The sequence below is a fragment of the Apostichopus japonicus genome, chromosome 16 (genome assembly GCF_037975245.1).
Source record: "Apostichopus japonicus isolate 1M-3 chromosome 16, ASM3797524v1, whole genome shotgun sequence".
Taxonomy (NCBI): domain Eukaryota; kingdom Metazoa; phylum Echinodermata; class Holothuroidea; order Aspidochirotida; family Stichopodidae; genus Apostichopus; species Apostichopus japonicus.
The window spans coordinates 7,910,503-7,933,204 of NC_092576.1; the positions used below are offsets into that span (position 1 = coordinate 7,910,503).

Here is a 22,702-nt window from a genome sequence, read left to right on the forward strand (position 1 = left end):
CATAGCAGTAGTGTTATTGAAGGGTTAAAATCTTGAAAAGTTGTACCGTCGCTGTTACTTACTGATACTAGCTAGGCCTAGTCTATGTACTGTAAGCTACCCTTACAGAGAAACCATAGAAGCATTATTGGGGAGCCATTGGGTCATTCCATATTAAATCACCAGATTTTGGAGTACGTTGTAGTTTAACCTCTTTTAAAAATTACAAAAATGTTTGTATTCTTGCAAAACCATGTTATAAGCATATCCTTAAAATTTTGGTTACTTCAAAATTCTACATTCGAAATTTATACTTAAAAAAACCTCACAGCTCTCAGTGTCAGTGTCAGTGAGTGTATATGACAATTATCTTAAAAATCTTTTATATTCATGCTAACCAGATTCATTACCTTTAGGACAGAATACAGTTGGACAACAAGATGGATATCCTTAGATGCTATTTGGTTGTCAGTTTACTCCTGTATTCACCCTGCACTGATGCAGGTAGGTGACTCTTTGACCTTTCACACCATAGTTTGTACAATATTTATCTGTGTACAGTGGGACGTTGATTTGGTTATCTTATGGTTAAAGCCCCATCATTGATAAAATGCAGTTTAATTGCATTTGGATACAGTCTGTAGCTAGGGAATTGATCTTGTTATTACATAATTAACTTTGACAGTCAGCTGCCAGAGTGGAAGATAAGTGGGGTATGATGTCACCTGGCTTAGCTAACCTTTGCCCCAGATTTCCTAGGCGCCAACATTCGCTATGATTAAAGAAGGTACAGTACTGTAGATGATATCACCAATTCCTCCAACTGATGAGATGAGATCTAAGCAGAAACGTGGCACAACTTTTATGAATCGTATAGGATTACAGACTAAGTTACAGTAGTTCTATTAAGTTTGTATTTTTCCAGACCTAGTTGATGTAGTAGTAGTTTTTACCTATATAGTATTATATTTTATGTTTTTTTTGTTCACATTTCTCTTGCAGGTGGCTCTTGTCAGGAAAAAATTTATTTGGAAGTAGGAAAACAAGGTGTAGTGTCATGTCACTTTGAAGACTATGACATTATTGGCTGGATTCATGGTACTGGTGATGTGACTAGTACTTCCCCATTCATTTACTTGGAGGGTTCACAGATATATGGAAGAGGGTATAGGAGCGGAGGCTATGACATGCATCCAAATGGTTCTTTGATCATCAATGATGTAAAATTGGAAAACGAATTTAATTACACAGTTCTATTCGTTCCTTCTGGTGGTTCAAATGAGTACTTTAAAGTCCCAGTGAAAGTCTATGGTAAGTATTGGCAGCCCTATTGTGTGGATTAATGTTGTGATGCCAGTGGTTTTGCTGCATACATGTAGCTTTTGCAAGATAACATTGGGCAGATATGTACTTTTGATATGTAAAAGATCATTAAAAAATTCTGCTATCATTCCAGACTGTGTTTAGTATGTACAACTTTCGAAAAATGACTGGATTACTAACATTTTTGTGCAAAGCTTGCAGAAATTGAAAAAAAAAAGATGATATTGATTATTAAACTGTATTATTATAAGATTATTTGAAAGGGAAAAGAAACAAGTTTTCATCAAGACATGGTTAGTTTCAATTATTCAAGTCTCATATCCACCTTCCATGGAAAAGACCATAATATATACTGTATGTGTTGTAAAAATCCTGACATGTAAGAAGTAGTCAGGCTGCTCCCTTCTGAACCAAAGATTGCAAAAAGCATTTTATCGAAATTAGATCAATTTTGTCTTATTTTTGGTATTTCTTACTACCAGTTCCACCTGATCCATGGCATCCTGTGGTAAATGGATTAACCAATCAGCAACAAGTTGTCATACATGGAATCGGAAGCGGTTCCATCACCTGCTCAATGGCCGGAGTTAGGCCCAAAGTTGATCTGGAATGGGTGGCCTCACCAGACGAGATAACTCTAGATGGTACACCTACTGTGACTAATAACAGTGATGGAACATATGATGTATCTCTTAACTCTAATTTTAGAGTTCTCAGTGGAGCCGTGGGAAATGTGGTTTTCATGTGCAGGGCCACTGGACACAAAGCGGACAATTTCACATCAGAAACTGAAGTTTACTTGCTAAACCAAGGTAAGCATTTGAATGATAAACATCATGAGCCACAGTAGTTGCAAGCCAAGATGTCACTTGATGGATGACTTAATATTTGGAAGGTGGATGCACCCTTATTGCAACATGTCAGAATTGGTGGAGGTCAACAGAGGTCAAAGTATACTATATTGTGTAATTTGTGTTGTTCATAAAGTGTCAGATCTAAACAAGATTCATGATGGTGTATCTTTACAAACCTCAGCACATGCTAGTACAATACTGGTACATATATACCATCTTGTTTACGATTGGTTTTCACATCTTACGATTTAAAGGAAGCTCTTGGAATCTGCATAGCCATAAACGGTTAGTGTCTCATTCTTACTTTTTTACATCGTCACTTTTATCGCAATGTTTTTATACCATTGTCGATAGCCTACCGGTATTTATTACTCATGCAATATCACTTTTATTTGTGTTTCATCGTTACGCGTTTCCAATTTCATGTCTGTTTTAGAACTCTTGTGTTTGAACAATTTCCATTGTATTTATATGCATGTGGCTGAATAAATCATCTATCTATCTATCTAGCTACTGTATCTATCTGCTCTCATCCTTTGCAGCACCTTTTTCCACTTTCTGTTCTGTGTTACCCTGTTCTCTTGGTATCACAATAATATAATTTACCTTTCATGCCTCCATTGAGAAATGCCTCATATCGACTTAGAGCCTCTACTTTTATGTTTCCATTCATTAGATAATATGTTAGTTCTCAATTAAAATCTTTGCATACATTTTGCAGCCTGAGACTGCAACAAAATGTTGGTTATGAATATGCGTGAAAATGCAATGGATAGAAGGAACCTGTTTCACCCAAAACCTTCATAATTTTCATTCATGTCATTGTTTATATTTGATTTTTTTTCAGATCTGCAACCTGTAGTAAATGGATTGTACAACCAGAAACATATCATCTTTGATGTAAACAGAGAAGGTGAAGTTAGTTGCGCCAGTCAGAGAGTTTCAGAAAATGTCTCTTTAGAATTGTCTGTCATCCCCCCTCTTTCATCAGATGAGATATCACAGGAGACTACATCGTCTAGAAGTCACAATAAGGATGGGACCTTCAACATCAAACGCAGCTCACACTTTGGATTCCTCAGTCGGTCCATGGAACGAGTTACTCTAGAATGTAGGGTCTTCGATGGCACAACTAATACGTCCCTAGACGTCACTACAGTGGAACTGTTTTTGCCAGAATGTTAGTTCTGTTGAGTAAATACTGGTTTTGATCACAAATGTATATCACTGAAATTATAATAGCATAACATTTTTCATTTTTGGCATGCCTTGGCTTGTAAATATGGTAACTCAAAGTATCTGGTGGATGAATTTCATATTTGGTATGTAGATTCACCTTATTGAGTTCAAGAAATGTGTAGTAATACATGGAGGATAAGTTCATATGATGCAAACAGAGGTCAGTCTGAAAACTTTGCAAACATGATAACAGAAAAAGTTAAGCTTGTATGAATTCCATACTTCGTATGCAGATCGCCTTTGGTAAGAACTCAGTCAAATTTAGTAGAGGTCAAAGGTCACTTGGTGTTATGGTAGGTCAAATCCTGAAACCTTGTAAACACAATAACGTACAAAGTGAAGCTTTGATGAAGTTCATACTTGATATGTAGATCTCTCTTGGTGAGTACAAGAACAATATTGATATTGGCATAGGTCAAATGTCATTTTAGGTAAAAACTTAAAGCTTGGAAGAAGTTCATACTTGGTAGAGGCATCTTCATATTACGTACAAGATCCGGATAGTTTTCTACAGGTGTCAAAGGTGAACTGAGGTTGACAGAGGTCAAAGTCTGCAAAGCTTGTAAACACAATATTTCTAAATGAAAGTTTACTTATTGTGTCGATCCACATCATTGAGTACAAGAAACCTCAGAAATTTCAGGTCAGCAGAGGTAGATAATAGCTATATTACAACTTGAGAAAACTTAGGAAAAGGTGTGGCAGACATCAAAATATATAGGCTCAGGGTTAACAAGACAAACTGCAGCAGGAACAGAATTCTGTTCAGCTAGGACGATGCAATATTAAACAGTAGTGGTTCTCTACATTCATGTGATGTTCTTAACTTAACTCTATCAATATATGGTATATTGGAGTTGCACCAGGAACTATACTGTGATGTCAGATTCAGTATTCAGTATTATTGAACTTTCCTCTTTGACAGATCAAGAAAGTGATTGTACTTCGCAGTGGTCACCAGGTCTGAACACAGTAATACTTCTCGGTATGAGTGGTGAGTGAAAACATTAATTAAATGTAAAGATTTATAACTAGTATTAAACTAGATAACAAGTATAGAAGATCCAAGGTATTGTATTGCACCAGTATCTTCAGTTAAGACCATTCACTGACCTCATTTCCATTACATTATCAAAACCATTTCCACATATGTATGGACCTCATCAGGATACTCACACAGTACAATGAAGCTTGTGCGGTGTAGAATGAAATAAGACGTACAGCATTGACGGCGGTAGACACTTTTGAATCAATTTCCCACAATTTCCCACTACAACTAGAGATGAATCAGCATGCAAGAGAAAGGCAAAGCCATAGGTACCCGTGTATGATAGGCATGCCCAAATACCACGAGCACTGGAAAAGCCATGAAAAGCTGCCTTGGAACGTTCATGGCAAAAATAAATACAGCAAAATTGCATGTATACTAAAATGATGATTTCATTAAGTACAATGCATCGGTAAGTGAAACGTTCATAAGTAGAGTAAAAATAAATTGGCCTCTCTGTAAGTGGATGTTGCCATCAAGGATAGTAACTTAGTTTGCCCCATACAGTAAGTCATGTAATCTCCCATTACATAATTCAATCAACCTTTTTGTGTATATTTAATGCTGTAGGTGTGAAGTACAAGTTGTCCAGTGAGTAGTGGTAGATATTTAGATCATCTCTATAATGAGGAATCAAACCGTTGTGCTTCTTCTCTTTTTTTTTTGCATTCTTTTTTCTCCAGTTTTTCTTATCTTTGGCTTCATCACTTTGAAGAGAACTTTGAAAGCTGGGAGTCAGTAAAATTCTTTAGTTATATTTTGCATGTATGTGTTTTACGAAAGTGTACGATGAACTGTTTTATATGAATGCTGCAAATTTATGATTTTTTATCATCATCATTTTCTCTCACTTTGAATTTGCTGTATCTTTCAGAATTTCTGTGCAATGTTTCTTTCCTCTTTAGTCAATTGACTTCTTAAGATGTTGACATGTATGCATGGTGATGTAGTGAAGTGAAATTTTGTTGTTTGCACCCTTTGAATATTTACATCATTGAGGTAAATGAATCTGGAGGATTCATGTCAATTGGGTGCGCGCGTACCATGTATGGAGGGTCATGTGATGTGTTCCAGGTTGGTACTATACTGATATTTCTCTGTAGCAGTTCGAGAAAAGTGTTAGTGACTTCGTGAAAGATTTGCACCAAGACGGATCGGACATGGGAACTAACGGCGTAAGAAGGTACTGGTACTTCAGGCCTACGAAATAGTGCTAATATGCTAACGTTCAACCTTATTCTCTTGAATGAAGGCAGGCCTTCTACATAATAGATCTTACTTATTAATACAGCTCCAGGGGCAAGCTTTGTCTCATATGGCCTAACGTTATTACTACTTGCTATAAGTGAATGTAGAAATGGGAAATGTGGGAAAATGTTTAGTTCAGTGCAACCACGGAATTCTCCATGGAACAGAACCTAATGCTGCTCGACGGGAATATAGCTATCACGTTAGGCTACAGGCACGGTTATTGCTATGTAACAGGTGTCGTCCGCTGCTCTAAGCACGCAAACACATTTACGTACTAGTTGGGTGAAATCATCATGCGTAATAGGGAGAGTAGTATATTAGTACCACCCTGGAACACATCACATGACCCTCCATACATGGTATGCATGTATTTACTGTGTGATAGTTTCTCCAGATTCATTAAACTTGTTGATTTACATGTATTACGTAGTATACTGTACTGTAGTGTTAGCTTTTGCAACCCTCCCATGGTGCTTAGTTATGGAACTAACATACAGATCATGCTCTATTTGCATAAAAGTATATCTTAAATTGTTGTTTCTTTCTGTCAGGTTCTGTCAGGTTCAGGATACGAGTTATAATGTGTATTGAACCAGATAGAAATTATAGAGGATCCAAGGGATTGTAATGTACCAGTTTCTTTAGTTAAGACCATTCACTGACCTCCCAGCCTTAAATTGTTTGGGCCAAGGTTCACTGTATAACCATTTTCAGATATGTATGGACCTGATCAGGATACATCACGTCTCATTACTAGAGAAACAATTCCTAGTTTGGCTTGGCCATGGCGTAGATAATAACTATATAACCATTTCCAGATATGTATGGACCTGATCAGGATACATATGTCACTTTACAAGAGAACAATTCTAAATTTGGCTTGGTTATTAAGTGCTTCCATTAAGTACAATGCATTGATAGGTGAATCATTCTTAATTAGATGAAAGATTAATTGGCCTCTTCATGGTGGATGTTGCCATGAAGGACGCTTACTTAGTTTGCCCCGTACAGTCAGTCACGTAATCTCCCATTACATAATTCAATCAACTTTTTGTACATAATCAATGCTGTAGGTGTGAAGTACAATTTGTCAGGTGAGTAGTGTTAGATCATTAGATCATCTCTATAATGAGGAATAATACTGTTTTGCTTCTTCTCCTGTTTTTTTTTTGCATTCTTTTTTCTCCAGTTGTTCTTATTGGCTTCATCACTTTGAAGAGAACTTTGAAGAGAAAAGCTGGGAGTCGGTAAAACTCTTTGGTAGGCACGTTATATTTGCATATATGTGTTATACGAAAGTTTATGATGAACTGTTTAATATGAATGACGCAAATTTATGATTTTTTATCTGCATTAAATTGATATTTAGCTTATAATTATTTTCTCTCAGTTTGAATTTGCTGTATCCTTCAGAATTTCTGTGAAAAGTTTCTTTCCTCCTTCGTCCCTTGACTTCTTAAGATGTTGACATGTATGCATGGTGATCCTTGCACACTATCTAGTTTACAAGCAGTAAACAAGCACTTTGGGTTATGGATAAAGAAGTATTCATTACGATCTTCCCTGTCTATAGCAAATACCACCCCAGTCCCCTGTTTTTGGCCAAAACTTTGGGAGATTGAATATTCATCCTAGTTGGTAATGCTAGCCATACTGAATGCTCCTCTGCAAAAATTCATGATTAAATACACATGCAGTTTACTATTTCAGTGGTCAAGACAAGAAAGAAGTGTTGGCCATTAGAGCAATTGTGGTTACAATCATACGGTGGCTGGTCAATTAATTACCTGTGCTCAAGGATGAATCCTAATGGCAGTATTTGGGTAGTTAATGCTATCAATAGCACATTATTCATGCTCAAATGAATTTGAGGAGGACTGCTTTTCTATATGCAGGCCTGACCTTCATGTTTGTTTCTTATACAGTACTTCAGTGTTTTGAATGTACAAGATTAGAGAACACATGTGTTAAAGTTGAAGTCCTCATTTCCACATATGAGCAAAAATGAAACACTTAGAGATATGAACTAAGATTGCTTTAGTAACCGTTTCTCCTTGCCAACAGATCTAAGTTAGAGAGAACCACTATACATTTTGGTGTGATGTTAAAAAGAAATGTCTGCATTTTGTATTTATTCTAATCATCAAAGAACCGTACTAATATGGTAGTTGATATATGTTATGTGTATGACCCAAATATTTTCTGGTCTACCTCTTTTCAACTTTTTCTAAGAAAGACAAATATTCTGTCAGTTTGCGGTACTTTGGAGTACACCAAGTGATTCTTGTTCGAGATTATAAAGTGCAGTAGACCTCACACACTCTTTAGTTTAGTTTTGGTCTCAGAAATATGAGTTACGTGTGTGACACGAAATGAAATTGGTTTGTTTTGGCAGAGAACTTCTTTCGAAAATAGCTCTGTTCCTTAGTTGCTTACTAGCATACAAATTGTTTTGTCTTAGGCTTTTAACAGTAATTCAATATGTTGTAAAGGTTTATATCTTAGTTTAGCATTGCATAGCCTGTGAACAAAAATTAAACTTGAACAATTTTGCAACCTACAGCCAGTTTCATGTACAATGTGAAGCATCGAATGCAATATGTGGCTATTTTTCAATGTGGATCCATCATCAGTCCTTTTGAAAAGCCAGCAACCCTCCCATGGTGCTTACTTATGGACCTGAGATGACAGATCATGCATGAAAGTATATCTTCGTCAACTGAAAGTAATACAAATTGTTGTTTCTTTCTGTCAGGTTCAGGAAACGACTCATCAGTTTCAATGCCGTGATATCACATATTGGTCAGCAAATGACTAGGGTGTATGTCATTTCAGCGTACTGAAGAGAAGACTATCAACTTTTAATCAAAGCAAATTGGCTTGGAGGATGTACAGTATGTAACATACATTACATACATCTCGCAGGGAAAAAAACAAATGCTTACACTTCAACTTACCTCAAGGACAGACTGGATATTAAGTGTTTAGCGTACATTGCGCAATCTTGACTGGGCATTTTGCAAGAAAATGGTGTTTTCTTCTTAGTTTTGTTGTGATGAGTTCTTCAGTAGTTTAGACTACTGATAGTATGGCATTGACTGCCTGAAACCTTGCATTGATACTGATGTACTTTTTTTGTCGGACATGTACTTAACTTGAGTTGTGGTACTCGAGATGTCCTTGTGGTATATGTAAAGAAGACTTCGTCAAGAGTGAAAAAAATGATATACTAGAAACTTTTTATAACAGGTTGCTGTTGACTGTGTCAAACACCTAGCTGGTTGACTCTATGCAACAAGATTCTTGTCTTCAGCACAGATAATACAATCTAAATTTGATTAGATTACCATGAAAGTGACTGCCAAATCCTTATACCATATATATAATATTGCACACTAGAATCTTAAGTAGCTGTAAAATGATGACATGGTTTTGCTGTATTCATTTGTGGAGTGCTGTATTCATTTGCTGTATTCACAGATATGTTAACAATATTTTGAAAAGAGCCAAAAGTAAAAATATATATATATATATATATATATATAGGGATCGACAACCGCATGGAATCGATGGCCACCAAGCAAGCTTTCATCACCCTGAAAGACCACAAGGACAACTTTGAGAACAACCTACCATGCAGGCTCATCAACCCGGCAAAGAGTGAAACAGGTCTCATCAGCAAGGCTATCCTAGACAGAATAAACAACGCCATAAGAATCGCCACGAATGTTAACCAATGGAGAAACACGTCATCCGTCATCGAATGGTTCAAGAACATTCAAGACAAAGAGAAATACACCTTCATCAGCTTCGACATCGTTGAATTCTACCCCTCCATAACAAGAAGCCTACTGGAAAAGGCCTTAACCATGGCTAAGGATCACACCCACATCTCCAACCAAGACGTACAAATCATAATGCACTCCAGGAAGTCACTCCTTTTCGACAACGGCACACCCTGGATGAAGAAAGGACACAACGACCTCTTTGATGTCACAATGGGCAGCTACGATGGGGCCGAGGTATGCGAGCTTGTAGGACTCTACATCCTAAACACACTAGCAAGAGAATATGGGAAGGAATACATCGGGCTATACAGGGACGACGGCCTAGCAGCCTTCAAAAACACCAACGGAAGTAAAGCAGACCGGATAAGAAAACACATGATCAGCTTATTCAAAGAACTGGGGCTCAACATCACCATCGATTGCAACCTGAAGATCACCAACTTCCTCGACGTAACATTCAACCTCAACACCGGAAAACACTACCCTTACAGGAAGCCCAACGACCACCCAGTGTACATCCACAGGAATTCCAACCACCCACCAAACATCATCAGGTCCCTGCCAGCCTCAATCAGCAGACGTATCTCCGCCATCTCCCACGACGAGGTGATCTTTAAGAAAGCCGCACCAGCCTACGAGGAAGCACTCAAGTTAAGTAATTACACCGAGGGTCTCTCATACATCGCCCACCAACCTACCAAGAACAACCGAAACAGAAAGCGCAACATCATCTGGTTCAACCCACCTTTTAGCAGCAACGTAGCCACGAACATAGGAGGCACATTCCTGAAACTTATCAACAAACACTTCCCGAAGACATCGAAACTACACAAGATTTTCAACAGAAACACCGTGAAAGTCAGTTACAGTTGCATGCCCAACATCGCCAGCATCATCAAAGGACACAACAAACGTATAGCAGCCACCCACACATCGAAAGAAAAGGAAGCCTGCAACTGCCGAAAAAAGGACACATGCCCACTAAATGGAAACTGTCAGGCATCTAACATCATATACAAGGCCGAAGTGAAAACCACCGACAACTGCAAGACATACATCGGCCTAACAGAACCCCCCTTCAAGCTCAGATACGGTAACCACAAGATGTCGCTCAACCACGAAAAACACCAAAACGCAACGGAACTCTCGAAGCACATCTGGCAGCTGAAACAGAACAACCAGCCATTCACTATCAATTGGTCGATCGCCAGCAGAGCCAAAGCCTACAGCAACGAGTCGAAGCGGTGCAACCTCTGCCTCACTGAAAAACTCATCATTATCAACACAGACAAACGGACCCTCCTGAACAAACGCCCAGAGCTCATATCGAAGTGTCGCCACGAAAACAAGTTCTACATAAACAACTCCAGCCCAACCACCAAACACCGTCAAGAGAACCACACACAACTAAGGAGCGAGCACCGAAGGAAGGCAAAAAACCCCAACAACAGATCGGACGCAAAAGAGAATACACCAACAGCCGAACACCGAAGAAAGTCTTACAAACCCACAAACAGAACGGACGCGAAAGAGAATACTCAGGCAGAACAATACACCAACAACCGCATAATCCCCGGTAATCCCGACGAGGATCCTATATATTCATGGAGCATAACTTGAAGCTACCAGTTGTCTGAAGATCGCTACAAAGCGTGAAACTCCGAGTTACAACTACTAGTGTTCCACTAGTCTCATCTAGTATCAACATATATTCCGCTCTGTCCAATGGACATAGAGCACTCTGCGCCAAGATAGACGCCAACCTACTCTATATATATATATATATATATACATATATAGTAAGTAAATGTTCAATGAGTATAAACTTATAGCATTTAGTATTGTATTCAGTAAGTCATTAAGAGGCCAACAGGGGTCAAAGTCAGAAACCTGGAGCACATGTTCAATGTCTCCAGTAAAATGATTCTATACCCAGGTAGTAAGCCCACATGGGTAACATATGGGATGCATATGGGCCAAGATATGGGTCCCATGTGGGATGCCCCATTAATTTTGCACCCAAGATTCATAAAGGACCCATATGGGTTAGCCCAGTTAACCCATGTTGTATAGATATGGGAAACATCTGGGCTACTTTTATATGGGTAATATGTGGGCTGAATGGGTGCCATCCATTATGGGCCCAATCTGGGGCCCATGTGGGCAACTAATATATGAACAAAATGTAATTTACGTACGTCACATGAACAAATTGTATTGTAGCCTTAACAGGGGACCTTACGTCAAAGTAAACTTATATTTTGGCATAGTGCCCTCATTTATGTAAGTTCTTGTATTATTCAGTATGACCGTTCCCATGGTTTGTTAGATGTAATAGTCTTAACTCATGTTCGTAATGTCAATTTGTACTTGAGGCTGAGTTGTTTTAATTGACATGTTATTAATGTGTACTGAGAGGGTGTTTAAACTAAATGTTTGATACTCTCTTTGGTCTTCAAAAGAGATTTATTTCTTGAACTGGAAAATATTGACACATTTCAATTATAACTTTTATGCAACCATTGTTATAGCTGCCATTTTGATATGTTACAAGTTGAGGATTTATGGTTATAAGGGGAATAACCGACAAAAAAAAATGGTTATTAGGGGAATAACCCGCATTTGTTTCTGCTTTGCAATAAATCAGTTTCATGTTAATTCCTAATCAGAAATGTGGACTTAAATAATGTTCACTGTGTGCATGGTCACATGACCATATGTAGTCAAAGGAGCCATCCCAGCATTAGATCATTAAAGGAGTATTCAAGATATATAATTAACTTTTAAAGGAGCTTTCTCATTTCAGTGTTATCGTCCAGTACCACTCTCATTTATCAAGATTTCTCACGCCATTGTTTCTTGCTGCTCCTTATTCTTGTCATGTTAAGATTTTTAATGATCATTTGATCATTAAAGGAGTATTCAAGATATATAATTAACATTTAAAGGAGCATTCTCATTTCAGTGTAACCATCCCTGAGTTCTACTTTCATTTATCAAGATGTCTTATGCAATTATTTACTATGCTGCTCCTCATTCTTGTAATGTTGAGATTTTCACTGATGATTTGATAATTAAAGGAATATTCAAGATATATATAATTACAATTTTTCTTTTCTTTTTCTTTTACAATTTTTCCAGTAGGATGATTCTTGTTTTTTGTCCAGTGTCTGGACTTTAATACATTTGACGAACTTAATTGATGGACAATATAAACTTTCATATTTAGCAGTGTAATAATTATTTATAGGAAGCATGTATCAGGCACGATTACTAGCTTAGCTTCATAACATGCTGTTCGTGTAACAACTTATGACGAATCATAGAAAGGATGAGAACCAACATTGTCTTCGTTGTTGTGCATACGATTTGTGACTCTCCATCGAGTGCGGTTAGGTAGGCTATATGTATTTTATTATGCAGTGGCCAACTGTAGACTTGAAATATGCTATAGGCTAAATTTAGCTAATTGCATCTGCCAAGCTGAATAGCTGAATTCGAGTTAACGGAGCCGACGAGTATTCAAGATCAAAAGAGCACTGACAAAATACCATGCAAAATACTCAACAGTTTTGAACATTTTTTGACACTAAAATTGTGGGGGGGGCAGTTCTCCCACTGCCCCTGGCTATGTCCCCCCTGATATAAACTGTACTAACTTGAAGCTAACGAACAGAGTCAACCCACCCAATAGAAAATTAGTACATAAATAAACCGGATTGAAGCTGGCGAACGTTGTACGGTAGTTCTATGAGGCATTTTTTTTTATAGAGTATTCAAAATCATACAAAGTTTTGTATGGTGGAGTAGAAGGATCGCGAGGTACAATTTCTCAAAGTGGCAAGAAAAAGTGGTAAATATGACTGATTAAAGGTCAATTTTGACCGAAATTTTTCAAGTTTTAGGTCATTCACAATCACAGAAATATAGGATTAGGCTTAGGTAAATTAGAGTGCGACAGTCGGATATTCCGACTGTCGCACTCCAATTTTCCAACTATCTTCAGGTTTACCAAGATTGGGGGGTGAGACCCCCACCCCCCCTCTAGAGAAGTCCGTACGTGTGCATAAGTGTTGAAACCTTGGTTTTTTAAACATAATTTTACTTTAGTACAGGGTGGATAACTTCACATTTAGTATATAGATGAACCTTATTGAATACAAGAACAAACTTTAAATTGGTGGAGAACAAATGGAATTTTGGGGGTCAAAAGAGGGCAGAGTCTGAAAACCGAACATGATGAAGGTCACATGTGGTATGTCGAAATGCCTTGTGAGTACATACACCCTTTATACATTTGTGGAGGATGAAGGCAATTTCAGGTAATTAGGCATATAAAGCTTGATAGCCTATTAAAACAATATTCAAATAAGTGCAGAGCATACATGATTATTTCGTATGTAGATCTCTGTTGTACAAGAACCTGATTACAATTCGTGGAGTCCAACATTGGTCAAAGTCTGAAAACTTTGTCATCAGGTTAACTTATTAATTGTAGCTTGGATGCATGAAGTTCAGAAATGAATTTTAAATTCAGCTTATTGAGTACAAGAACCTATTGATGTGAACCTAGGTCAGAAGCTAACTTGAAACATTGTAAACACAATAACAGTAGGCGGAGCAAAGCTGCATAAAAAGTAGCTGAATAATGTTAGTTTTGGCGTTCCATACAGAGGTCACGTTGGATTTAGTATGTAATCAAATGATCAGCTGTCGCAACCACTGATCTGTACACTAGTGGTCGTGACACTGTCTTTAAGGGGGCTTTACTTATCATATCACGCAAATATGGGTAAGCTATGTGTTTTTTCCTCTCTTTTGCACTCAATAGAACATGTAAATGTTCATATTTGCTGTTTGTTACCTTAATTTGCCTTAAACAGAGCAAATATGCTATCATGTGAGCTAATATATGTTAATTTCCAATACGAACCCCCTCGTATATAATGGACTTAATCATATTTTCTTTCTATGATCTGATTGGTCCATTGTTAACTCTTTCGATGTCCTTATAATGTTGATAGAAGACACATGTACGTACGTTATTTGAGTAGAAAGCAGTTACGCGAAATTCGTAACTCATCCATCTGCATTCATACACGTACAGGCTTACGCTAAAGTTGGTGTTTTCGTTGCAATTTGAGCAGGAATCTGCATTGTGCGCTAAATAATATTGAAGGAAGTAAAGCCCAGCAGTAGAGGACAGTTTACGAATGAGAACTGATTTTCAGGTAGAGTGTTTACTGCAAGGGTTTGGGATAGGCTAATGTTTGATTCTCAGATTATTGCAACCGGCGTTAACTAGTTTTGGAATTTAAGACGACCTACCGTACTGTATGCTACGCCGGTGTTGTTGATACGTGACTCAAAAGTCATAAGCAGGCCCATATTAGCTGGGCCAACTCTTAGTCTTAGGCTAACCTACGAGTCTGACATGTAACATTAGTAATGGTAGTACTTAGTAGGCCTAGATTTAGTATAACATCATACTGACAAGCTTTGCAAAGAGGCACATAGGCCTAGGGTAATACAATTTCTGTACTGTTGCCTTGATTTGATTGATTATTGCCTTATGGCACAGTGTAGCCTTACTTAGTTTAGGCTATGCCTAAAGTCTAAACTGCTTACTCGATTCAAAATTTATTTTGTCAAGCAACCTAAGCTAGGCCCACTCACAAGTCACATCAGCATTGTCTGTACATGTTACTTTAGGCCTAGTGGCAGTTTCATTTGGCATTAGTCTGGCCCTGTTTGCTAAAGGCGAAGCTGGCTATAAAGCCCAATTAATCTGTGGAAATGTATCTTGATTGGAGAAACTGCCCTCCATGTTTGTCATCGCTATTGACTGCAACTTTACAAGGACTAGTCACCCTTGTACCTCGATTCCCTTATAGTGGGCCATTTCATACATTTCTAACTGGTATAACAATTCAACCTGGACACAACTTAGAAGTTTTAAGGTAGAGAGTAACCATTTAATGAAAATAACCATAGGCAGAGCCGTCTGAAGAGATCACCGGGCCCTGGGCCCGGCAATGGAACGGGGCCCCTCAATCAAGTGAGCTCGAAAAAAGTTGCCTGAAAAATTGACATCCTTGACAATCGCTCAAGCATAGACATGCCTGCATTTACTACCCCTCCCTATGTCGCACATTAAGCATAAAACTTTAGCTGAATTACATACGTGATATATCTAAAAGCTGAAATACATTATAGAAGAGTAATCTTCCAGTTGCCTTCCATCCCTTCCCAAACAATACTGGACTCACCATTTGTAACAACCTTGTGTTGAGTCTTTCAACGGGGGAAGCTTACGGAACTTGCGGCATTTCTTGATCGTAAACTGTTACAAGTATGATTGGCTGAAAGTCAATCTTTTTGAGAATGTCGCTTTCTATGCACATGAGAGAGAGCCTATTAAGTCGCCGTTGCCTCATTCTGTTCCAGAGATTATTCTTGATTAGTTTAGACCTTGAAAATGAATGTTCCCCAGTACAATTTGTATCCATCATGCATAGAACTGAAAGGGGTGTAGGCGGTTTTACACTATCTAATGCAACGTAGTCGCCAAGAACCTGAAGTATTTTTATGGGAGGGCCCGAGGAACATGAACTTACAGCATGCTCCTCATCCATGGTGAAACATAATTGCACCTACAGTATTAGGTGAATTGAGTGTACTGTTAATAGTGGGAGAGACTAGCGTAGGTTCTTATGACCAACTATGACCAGCTGGTGTTGTAAGCCTTCGGGGCATTGTATATTCCAGGGTTGCCAACTCAGATTCGAATATTTAATGTCAAACTCTCAAGTGTTTCACCAACTCTCGTCACAAGTTGTCAAGTATCGAATTCAATCAGGCATAATGGCCTATTCAATAAGTTTTCCTCCCAGATTAAGACATGGGGTTACTACGATTGTGGGGCCCCTGACATCGCGGGGCCCTGGGTCAGGGCCCAGTGGGCCCATGCGTTAAGACGGCCCTGACCCTAGGTTGATGATTTTTTAATATAAAGACAAATTTACTGTAACTAAATTTTGATTGAAATTAGAGTCAGTGACGAGAAAATCTTTCTGTCAACTATTTTCTTCTTGATTAATGTTATTCAGTGGGATGTTTAACAAGGAAACTTTCCTTCTCACAAGGTATTTAGACACCTATTTTGTTGGGCTATAGCACCTGCAAAATCCACTGTAAACCATTGGGCATATCAACATATTACATAAATTGAGGACAACCTGCTTTACAATGTAGTATATGAATTCACATCTGCAATGAAGCATACATTACTGTACTGTACATGCAGCTGGAAATTATTTTGGGAATACAAATATAAAGAGGTGACCCCAGCCCTCAGAAGCTGACTACAAAATTTTCCTGCGTCTTATTGGAGCATTCCATTACAAAACTTAAGGTGATAGTACTGTACAGTGCCTCATATTTGTTATAAGTTGCCAGTTGTCTCAATAAATTGCTTTTCAAATTATATCTTTATTCCATAAGGGTAAGCAGGGTAGTCTATGTCTTATTTCATCACAATATTTAAGTTTCATGAAAAAGTAGATCTTAACTAAATTTTGATATTTGGATTTAAATCAGCTCACTTCATCATGCCACATTGATTTAAATCGACCAACCCAACTTGGTCGCTCGAATTGCAAGTTAAATCAAGGCAAGGAATCACGACCCCTCTGGGCTCTCCAATTTGACTTTCAAATATATTTGGGGCAATACTTTAGTGATAACTTTTAAGGTAACAATGAACTTGTGATGGACAGTTCGTGATCACAGTAGTCTACCAAAGATTATTCGACAGTTGGTTTAGATATATACTGTAGGTAATTAAAACTTACATTTTCCTTATTTCCACAGTGACTGGGATTAATACTAATACTATCAAAGTTCCTCTCTATCAGCATTCACGATGGACTTGAATATAGATAGCACCAATGTGATCCAGGGAGAAGACTACATCTACGCCAAGTACAACTATCAAACCACCCAGGTGGAGGAAACTGCAACTGGATATAAGGTACAGTATCTAGAAAGTTTCGTATACAGGGAATTTAATTATTACATACAGGATATATTCACAGGATATGTTGTATCTTCACACAGGGACCAGGGATATTATGCATGTATTCCCAGGGAATACATCTAGAGAATAAATTTATATACTGTATATGCAGAGAATCACACAAGCTCATAAGGAATTTATGTACAGGGATATATCACAGGGAATATTAGGTACATATGTACATCTAGGGAATATTTAAAACTGGGAATAACAAGATTACAGGATTGTTATTAAGGAGATAACATCTGGTATGCTGTAGGAAGTATTAATGATTGGCCTAGTTACGTCTTTTGCTGAACATTGTGGCAACATTCAGTTTTGGAATAACCAGGAAATTCAAAGCAGCCTAGAGCTGAGTTGACTTTTGATAAATTTTTCTGTTGCTTAACAAACTGATGAAATGCCATGTATGCAATGTTCAGTATACAGTAGGTATTGACAACGATAAATAAATTCTTGTTGCAAGGGAATCTTGGACGGTGGATCTCCTACTGGCCATTTATGGTTAATGGATAGAATATACTGCATAGATAAACCCAGGGTCAGAAGTCTTTGAGGTTAGCAAAGGTGACATGTTTTTCCTTCAAAGTCTATAAAGTGTGATATACCCGATCTGAATTTGAGCAAATTTAACCAATTTACGCCTCAGTGACTATGATCTGTAAATTTCCTGATTCTTGTGTTTCCCACTTTTGACTCATTTTTCTTTTTTGCCGAAATTTATTCTTTCTGCCATTTTCACTTGTCACTTTACTTGTATAGATCTGTTCAACCTTGCTTATTTATAGTCAGCACCAATATTTTGCACGATTTTAAAATGGCAATCTGCGTTGACTGTGAATAAAATGTGAGGAAATGTACAGAAAAAAGCAACTTGTGCAATTGTGCCTTTCCGATGGTTAATTCCATTAAAAAATTTTTGTTAAATAGCTTCATTGATTATTCACCTAACTTCAGGTAATTATATAGGTTAATAGTTTGGATTAAATATGATTAAAAATATGATTATTAAACACCTGTTATTCAAACACAAAAACAACAATTGCATCAAGTTGTCATGGTTATATTTAAATTTTCTTCCTGGAACTGACCCCCCAAAAATGACATTTTGTAATATTATTAGTATATTTCAACAAGAATCTGCCATTCATAAATTCCATTCTATGTTTTCTGTGATCAACGGGAAACATAATTTACAAATTTGTTCTAATCATCTGTTCTCTCTTTTTCTTCCGTCCTCTGCTCTGTTGTGTTAATAATTAGGTAACGCCTCGTGATACAGAGGTTCTCTTCCGTACGGAGAGAAGTAAACCACGCTTGGGTTGCATGCTGGTAGGTTGGGGAGGTAACAATGGTTCCACGGTGACCGCAGCCCTGTTAGCGAATAAAATGAACATGTCGTGGCACACCAAGGAAGGAGAGAAGGTACGTTACAAAGTTGGGACTGTATACAATGTCTCAATACTGTGTGTCATTAATGTGCATTCATAATGAAGACCTTAGAAACTGTCTCGCAGATCTCTACCCTGGTAATCATTGTGAATACGCACTTTCTTACCACAAAAACCGAAATTATTTTCAACAGTTGAACAGCACATACAATACTGTACATACAATACAACATCTCAGTACCAGGTGATAACAACCCAGCAAACATTGCTGTATTAAATTTTTAAAGGATTGTCTGGCAGCCTTTAGAAGTTACCTTAAAAAACAATAAATAATTTTCCAAACATGTTTCCAAAGTATGAGAACGCTAATGTAGGCTTTGACAGTGAAGGTATGGTACAATATATATACTGTAATAATAATAATAATAAAAGTAATGAGCAGTTACTTTTACGACGCTCAAGTGACCAAAAATATGGGAGAAACCCGCAAGGGCTTAAATGGACTACAACTTACACGTTGGGTGGCTTCCAATTCAACATTTTTAACTCAAATTTGGAATCTTTTTAATTTAGAAAGTCATATCAGATGGACTTTGTCCATGTCCTTTCTCATTACATACACATACAGTATAATGCATTAATAATTTAAACGATCTTAGAAACTGTGTATCTTAGTAAAACACTTTCTTATCTTAAAAACCAAATTATTTTCAACAGTTGAACAGCACATACAATACAGTACATACAACATCTCAGTACTAGATGGTAACCACCCGGCAAACATTGCTGTATTAATTATCTTAATTCCATACAATTAACCTATTTTTGGATGAAACTATTTTCAACAGTTGTACAGTTCATTCAATATCTCACCATATTGTTCAGTACCAGGTGATAACGACCCAGTAAACATAGCCGTATTATTTATCTAAATTTCATTGCCTCTTTATGCATAATTGAATAATTTTGTACAATAACTAGTCAGGCCTGATTTTTCAGTAAAATGTAAACTTGTCCGTCGGACAACCTACTGTTCACGCAAAATTTGGTTGTCCGGGGAAAAAAACCAAACTAAATTTTGTAATTTACATAACAAGGTATATTTGTTCCAAAATGTGGGGAAAAAATATTCTTATTCCACAGCTTGTAGGGATGTACTGTATAAACAATCTTTAACATTTATTACTAACACACTGACAAATATTTTTGTTAACATATATGTTGTTTTTATATATATGAATATATTTATTAATAAATCCATTATGGAAATATATTCATGATTATAAACTTGATATTCCTATACAGGTATTTGCAAATATAATTATCATATTTCTACCTAAAATGAGTCGATTCGCCCATGTGTTTACTAACGTCTGCTCATCCATACAAAACCACAAATACAGTATAGTACTAGGATTCCCTTTTCTGTTTATGTAAGTTTGCTTATTAGAACAGCCAATCTTGCTAACACATGATAAGGCATGCTTCATCACTGCTCTGTATCAATACGTACGATGTATGTACAGTACGTGTATAAATAGTTAGTATAGTAGTCCACAACGTTCTTCTGTTGCCCACTTCCATACATCTAACGTTCAAAAACCGAGTTACTTTGCCTTTAGAATGTATTTTTTTTGTTAACTACGAAAAACACCAAAATCGCAAAGCCACCTTGCTTAATGACTTAATCGGATATAAAAAGCTGCAGGCTTTGAAACGGGACCAACATAAACTATCAAAATTTTAAGGGGTGTTTATATTGATCACAAGTGTAATGTTGTCGAGTTGAAATAAATGTGATTGTTTCCACAAATAATTTAGTCGTCCGACGGACGACCTCAAATGCGATTTTGGTTGTCCCAAAGAATTTTTAGTCTTCTCGGACGACCGTGAAATTTCAGCCCTGACTAGTGTATATATATATCTAAGTAATGTTGTATGTGTACAAACAACCATGAGAGATACGCTCACTATTCGGTCAAGAGGTGATGGGAGGTGTAATATGTGGTAGCAGTTATTTACGTAACTGATATCACCAAAGTCTCATCAGACTTAAATCTATAGTTACTTCGCAAGTCATTAATAATACAGTATGTTATGACGATAATGTGATATAATTACAATTAATTAATGGGTAATTACATGTCTTGCGTCCATCTTCATCCTGCACTGGACGACATTCGAACAGCAGTAATGGGTCTACTCTGTTGGGATAGGTTAAAACAAAGAAACAGACTGTCATAGGGAATACAGTAGTTTACATGCGGTAGGATGAGCAAAATAAGGTAATATCACATTCAGAGATGATTTTGAAGATTGTTGTTCCTGTCAAAATGAAGCAAAGTGTTTCTTGTTTTTGCATTCTGCTCAATGTAGAGTAAGGAATTTTTTGTTAGTTGGGGGGGGGGTGGGGTGATGGAGGTACTTTACCATAAATGCTCAATTGCAATCTGTCTGTCCCAATGGTAAGGACCAAAGTACTGCAAATGTTATTCAAATGAAAAGGGATTTTGAGAACATTTTCTTCAAAAACTCGTGAACATTTTTTAACAGATCCAAGCATCACATATGTGTGCTTGATAGTTGATACATGCTACTTCAAACTGACTGTATTCTGTAGATCAATAAGATATCTCGCTACAACATGTGGTGTGTGCAACGGCAAATGAAAAGATGATTATTTCGGGGGGGGGGGGGGGTGGGGGGAAGGTGGCTCAGACGTTAGTCTGGTATACTGCGTTTGGTTTATCAGATATCTGCCTCCCTTATATATTCCAATATTGTATACACCAAATAAACTGAGAATAGCATAAAATCAAACACAAAATATGTTATAAATTTGCAATATACAGGTACCCTGACTTTGTGTGGATATTAGCTGGGTATTCATGCAGAAACTGTAAACAGGTAGTTGTTCCATAACAACTCCCTGCTGTAAACAAGTCACTGATGTATACCGGGAATTCCATGAGACCTGTGTTTACACATATATGCAGGTTGTTGATATGTACACTGGATAAGACCGAAGATTGCAGGCATGAGACTCTTCCGCGGAAACGCGGATTTCCGATTTTTTTTTTATTCATTTTCACGTTTTTTCTCGTAATTCGCGTTTTTTATTTTTTTTTATTTTTATTTTTTTTAATTTTTTTATTTATTTATTTTTTTTGCCGAACATGCTGGACTGTGAAGGGAAGGAACACCGAATTTGACCAGTGGTGGAATCAAGTAGCACAAAGCAAGCAAAAAGCCTTTTTTTGGTTCAAAAAAGCTAATGGATAAATTATACAAGCAGAAATTCCACACTTTTTTGGCGAGTTACGTGATGTGATAGATTCCATCTAGAGTCCACCATTTTGCATCTAAGCCCTCCTTACCTGACAAAAAAAATTCTAAAGGGGAGGGGGACACCTCCTCCCCTTGAACCCCTCCCCCAGGACAGCGATTGATAAATTTCAGTTTTTTTTCCCCCGGCTCAGTCTCATCCCTGAGATTGGGCCAATCGCTAAACCACCACAGCCCCTCAGATGCATAGTTTATTTACTGTACACACAGCAGGGGTTGCTGCCAGCAAGCTGATCTCAATCCACCTTGTCTTCAACAAAACATACAGTCATCCAGGAAAATGAAATCTGCTTCAAAGAATCAATAGTCTTACTTTAATACACTTACATATATGCCCTTATCAGTTTTCACCTTCTGAACTTATTAAAGGGTCAACATGTTATCTCAAATGGTCTCAAACTTGGCCA

General features: G+C 37.4%; 3 protein-coding genes across 4 annotated transcripts in view; all 3 read left to right on the plus strand.

Annotated features, from left to right (window-relative positions):
* LOC139983577 (uncharacterized) overlaps positions 1–9,249 on the plus strand; it is a 111,384-nt gene extending 102,135 nt beyond the window's left edge. Inside the window, exons 8-10 of the mRNA XM_071997222.1 lie at positions 5,127–5,177; positions 6,884–6,954; positions 8,450–9,249. Coding sequence (XP_071853323.1) covers positions 5,127–5,177; positions 6,884–6,945 — 113 coding nt within the window. The 3' untranslated portion in view covers positions 6,946–6,954; positions 8,450–9,249. The remainder of the gene's footprint in view (positions 1–5,126; positions 5,178–6,883; positions 6,955–8,449) is intronic.
* Positions 541–4,376, plus strand: LOC139983583 (uncharacterized). Its single transcript, XM_071997238.1, has 4 exons — positions 541–1,290; positions 1,785–2,114; positions 3,004–3,350; positions 4,321–4,376. The coding sequence occupies exons 1-3, from the start codon at positions 1,167–1,169 to the stop codon at positions 3,339–3,341; spliced, it is 792 nt and encodes a 263-aa protein (XP_071853339.1). The 5' UTR covers positions 541–1,166; the 3' UTR covers positions 3,342–3,350; positions 4,321–4,376.
* A 4,962-nt stretch (positions 9,250–14,211) lies between the features above and the next one.
* The window catches only part of LOC139983576 (inositol-3-phosphate synthase 1-A-like), a 40,935-nt gene continuing 32,444 nt past the window's right edge, over positions 14,212–22,702 (plus strand). Inside the window, exons 1-3 of one of the 2 annotated variants that reach the window (XM_071997220.1) lie at positions 14,215–14,713; positions 17,355–17,514; positions 18,823–18,984. In XM_071997220.1, coding sequence (XP_071853321.1) covers positions 17,407–17,514; positions 18,823–18,984 — 270 coding nt within the window. In that variant the 5' untranslated portion in view covers positions 14,215–14,713; positions 17,355–17,406. Of the gene's footprint in view, positions 14,714–17,354; positions 17,515–18,822; positions 18,985–22,702 lie in introns of both variants that reach the window. The other variant, XM_071997221.1, reaches the window with a different exon arrangement.

What these genes read in the sequence shown, in the direction of transcription:
- LOC139983583 (XM_071997238.1), top strand. Translation starts at nt 1,167, where the DNA reads ATGCATCCAAATGGTTCTTTGATCATCAATGATGTAAAATTGGAAAAC. An exon ending in AGTCCCAGTGAAAGTCTATG is followed by an intron (nt 1,291 to 1,784) that starts GTAAGTATTGGC and finishes TCTTACTACCAG; the next exon opens with TTCCACCTGATCCATGGCAT. An exon ending in AGTTTACTTGCTAAACCAAG is followed by an intron (nt 2,115 to 3,003) that starts GTAAGCATTTGA and finishes ATTTTTTTTCAG; the next exon opens with ATCTGCAACCTGTAGTAAAT.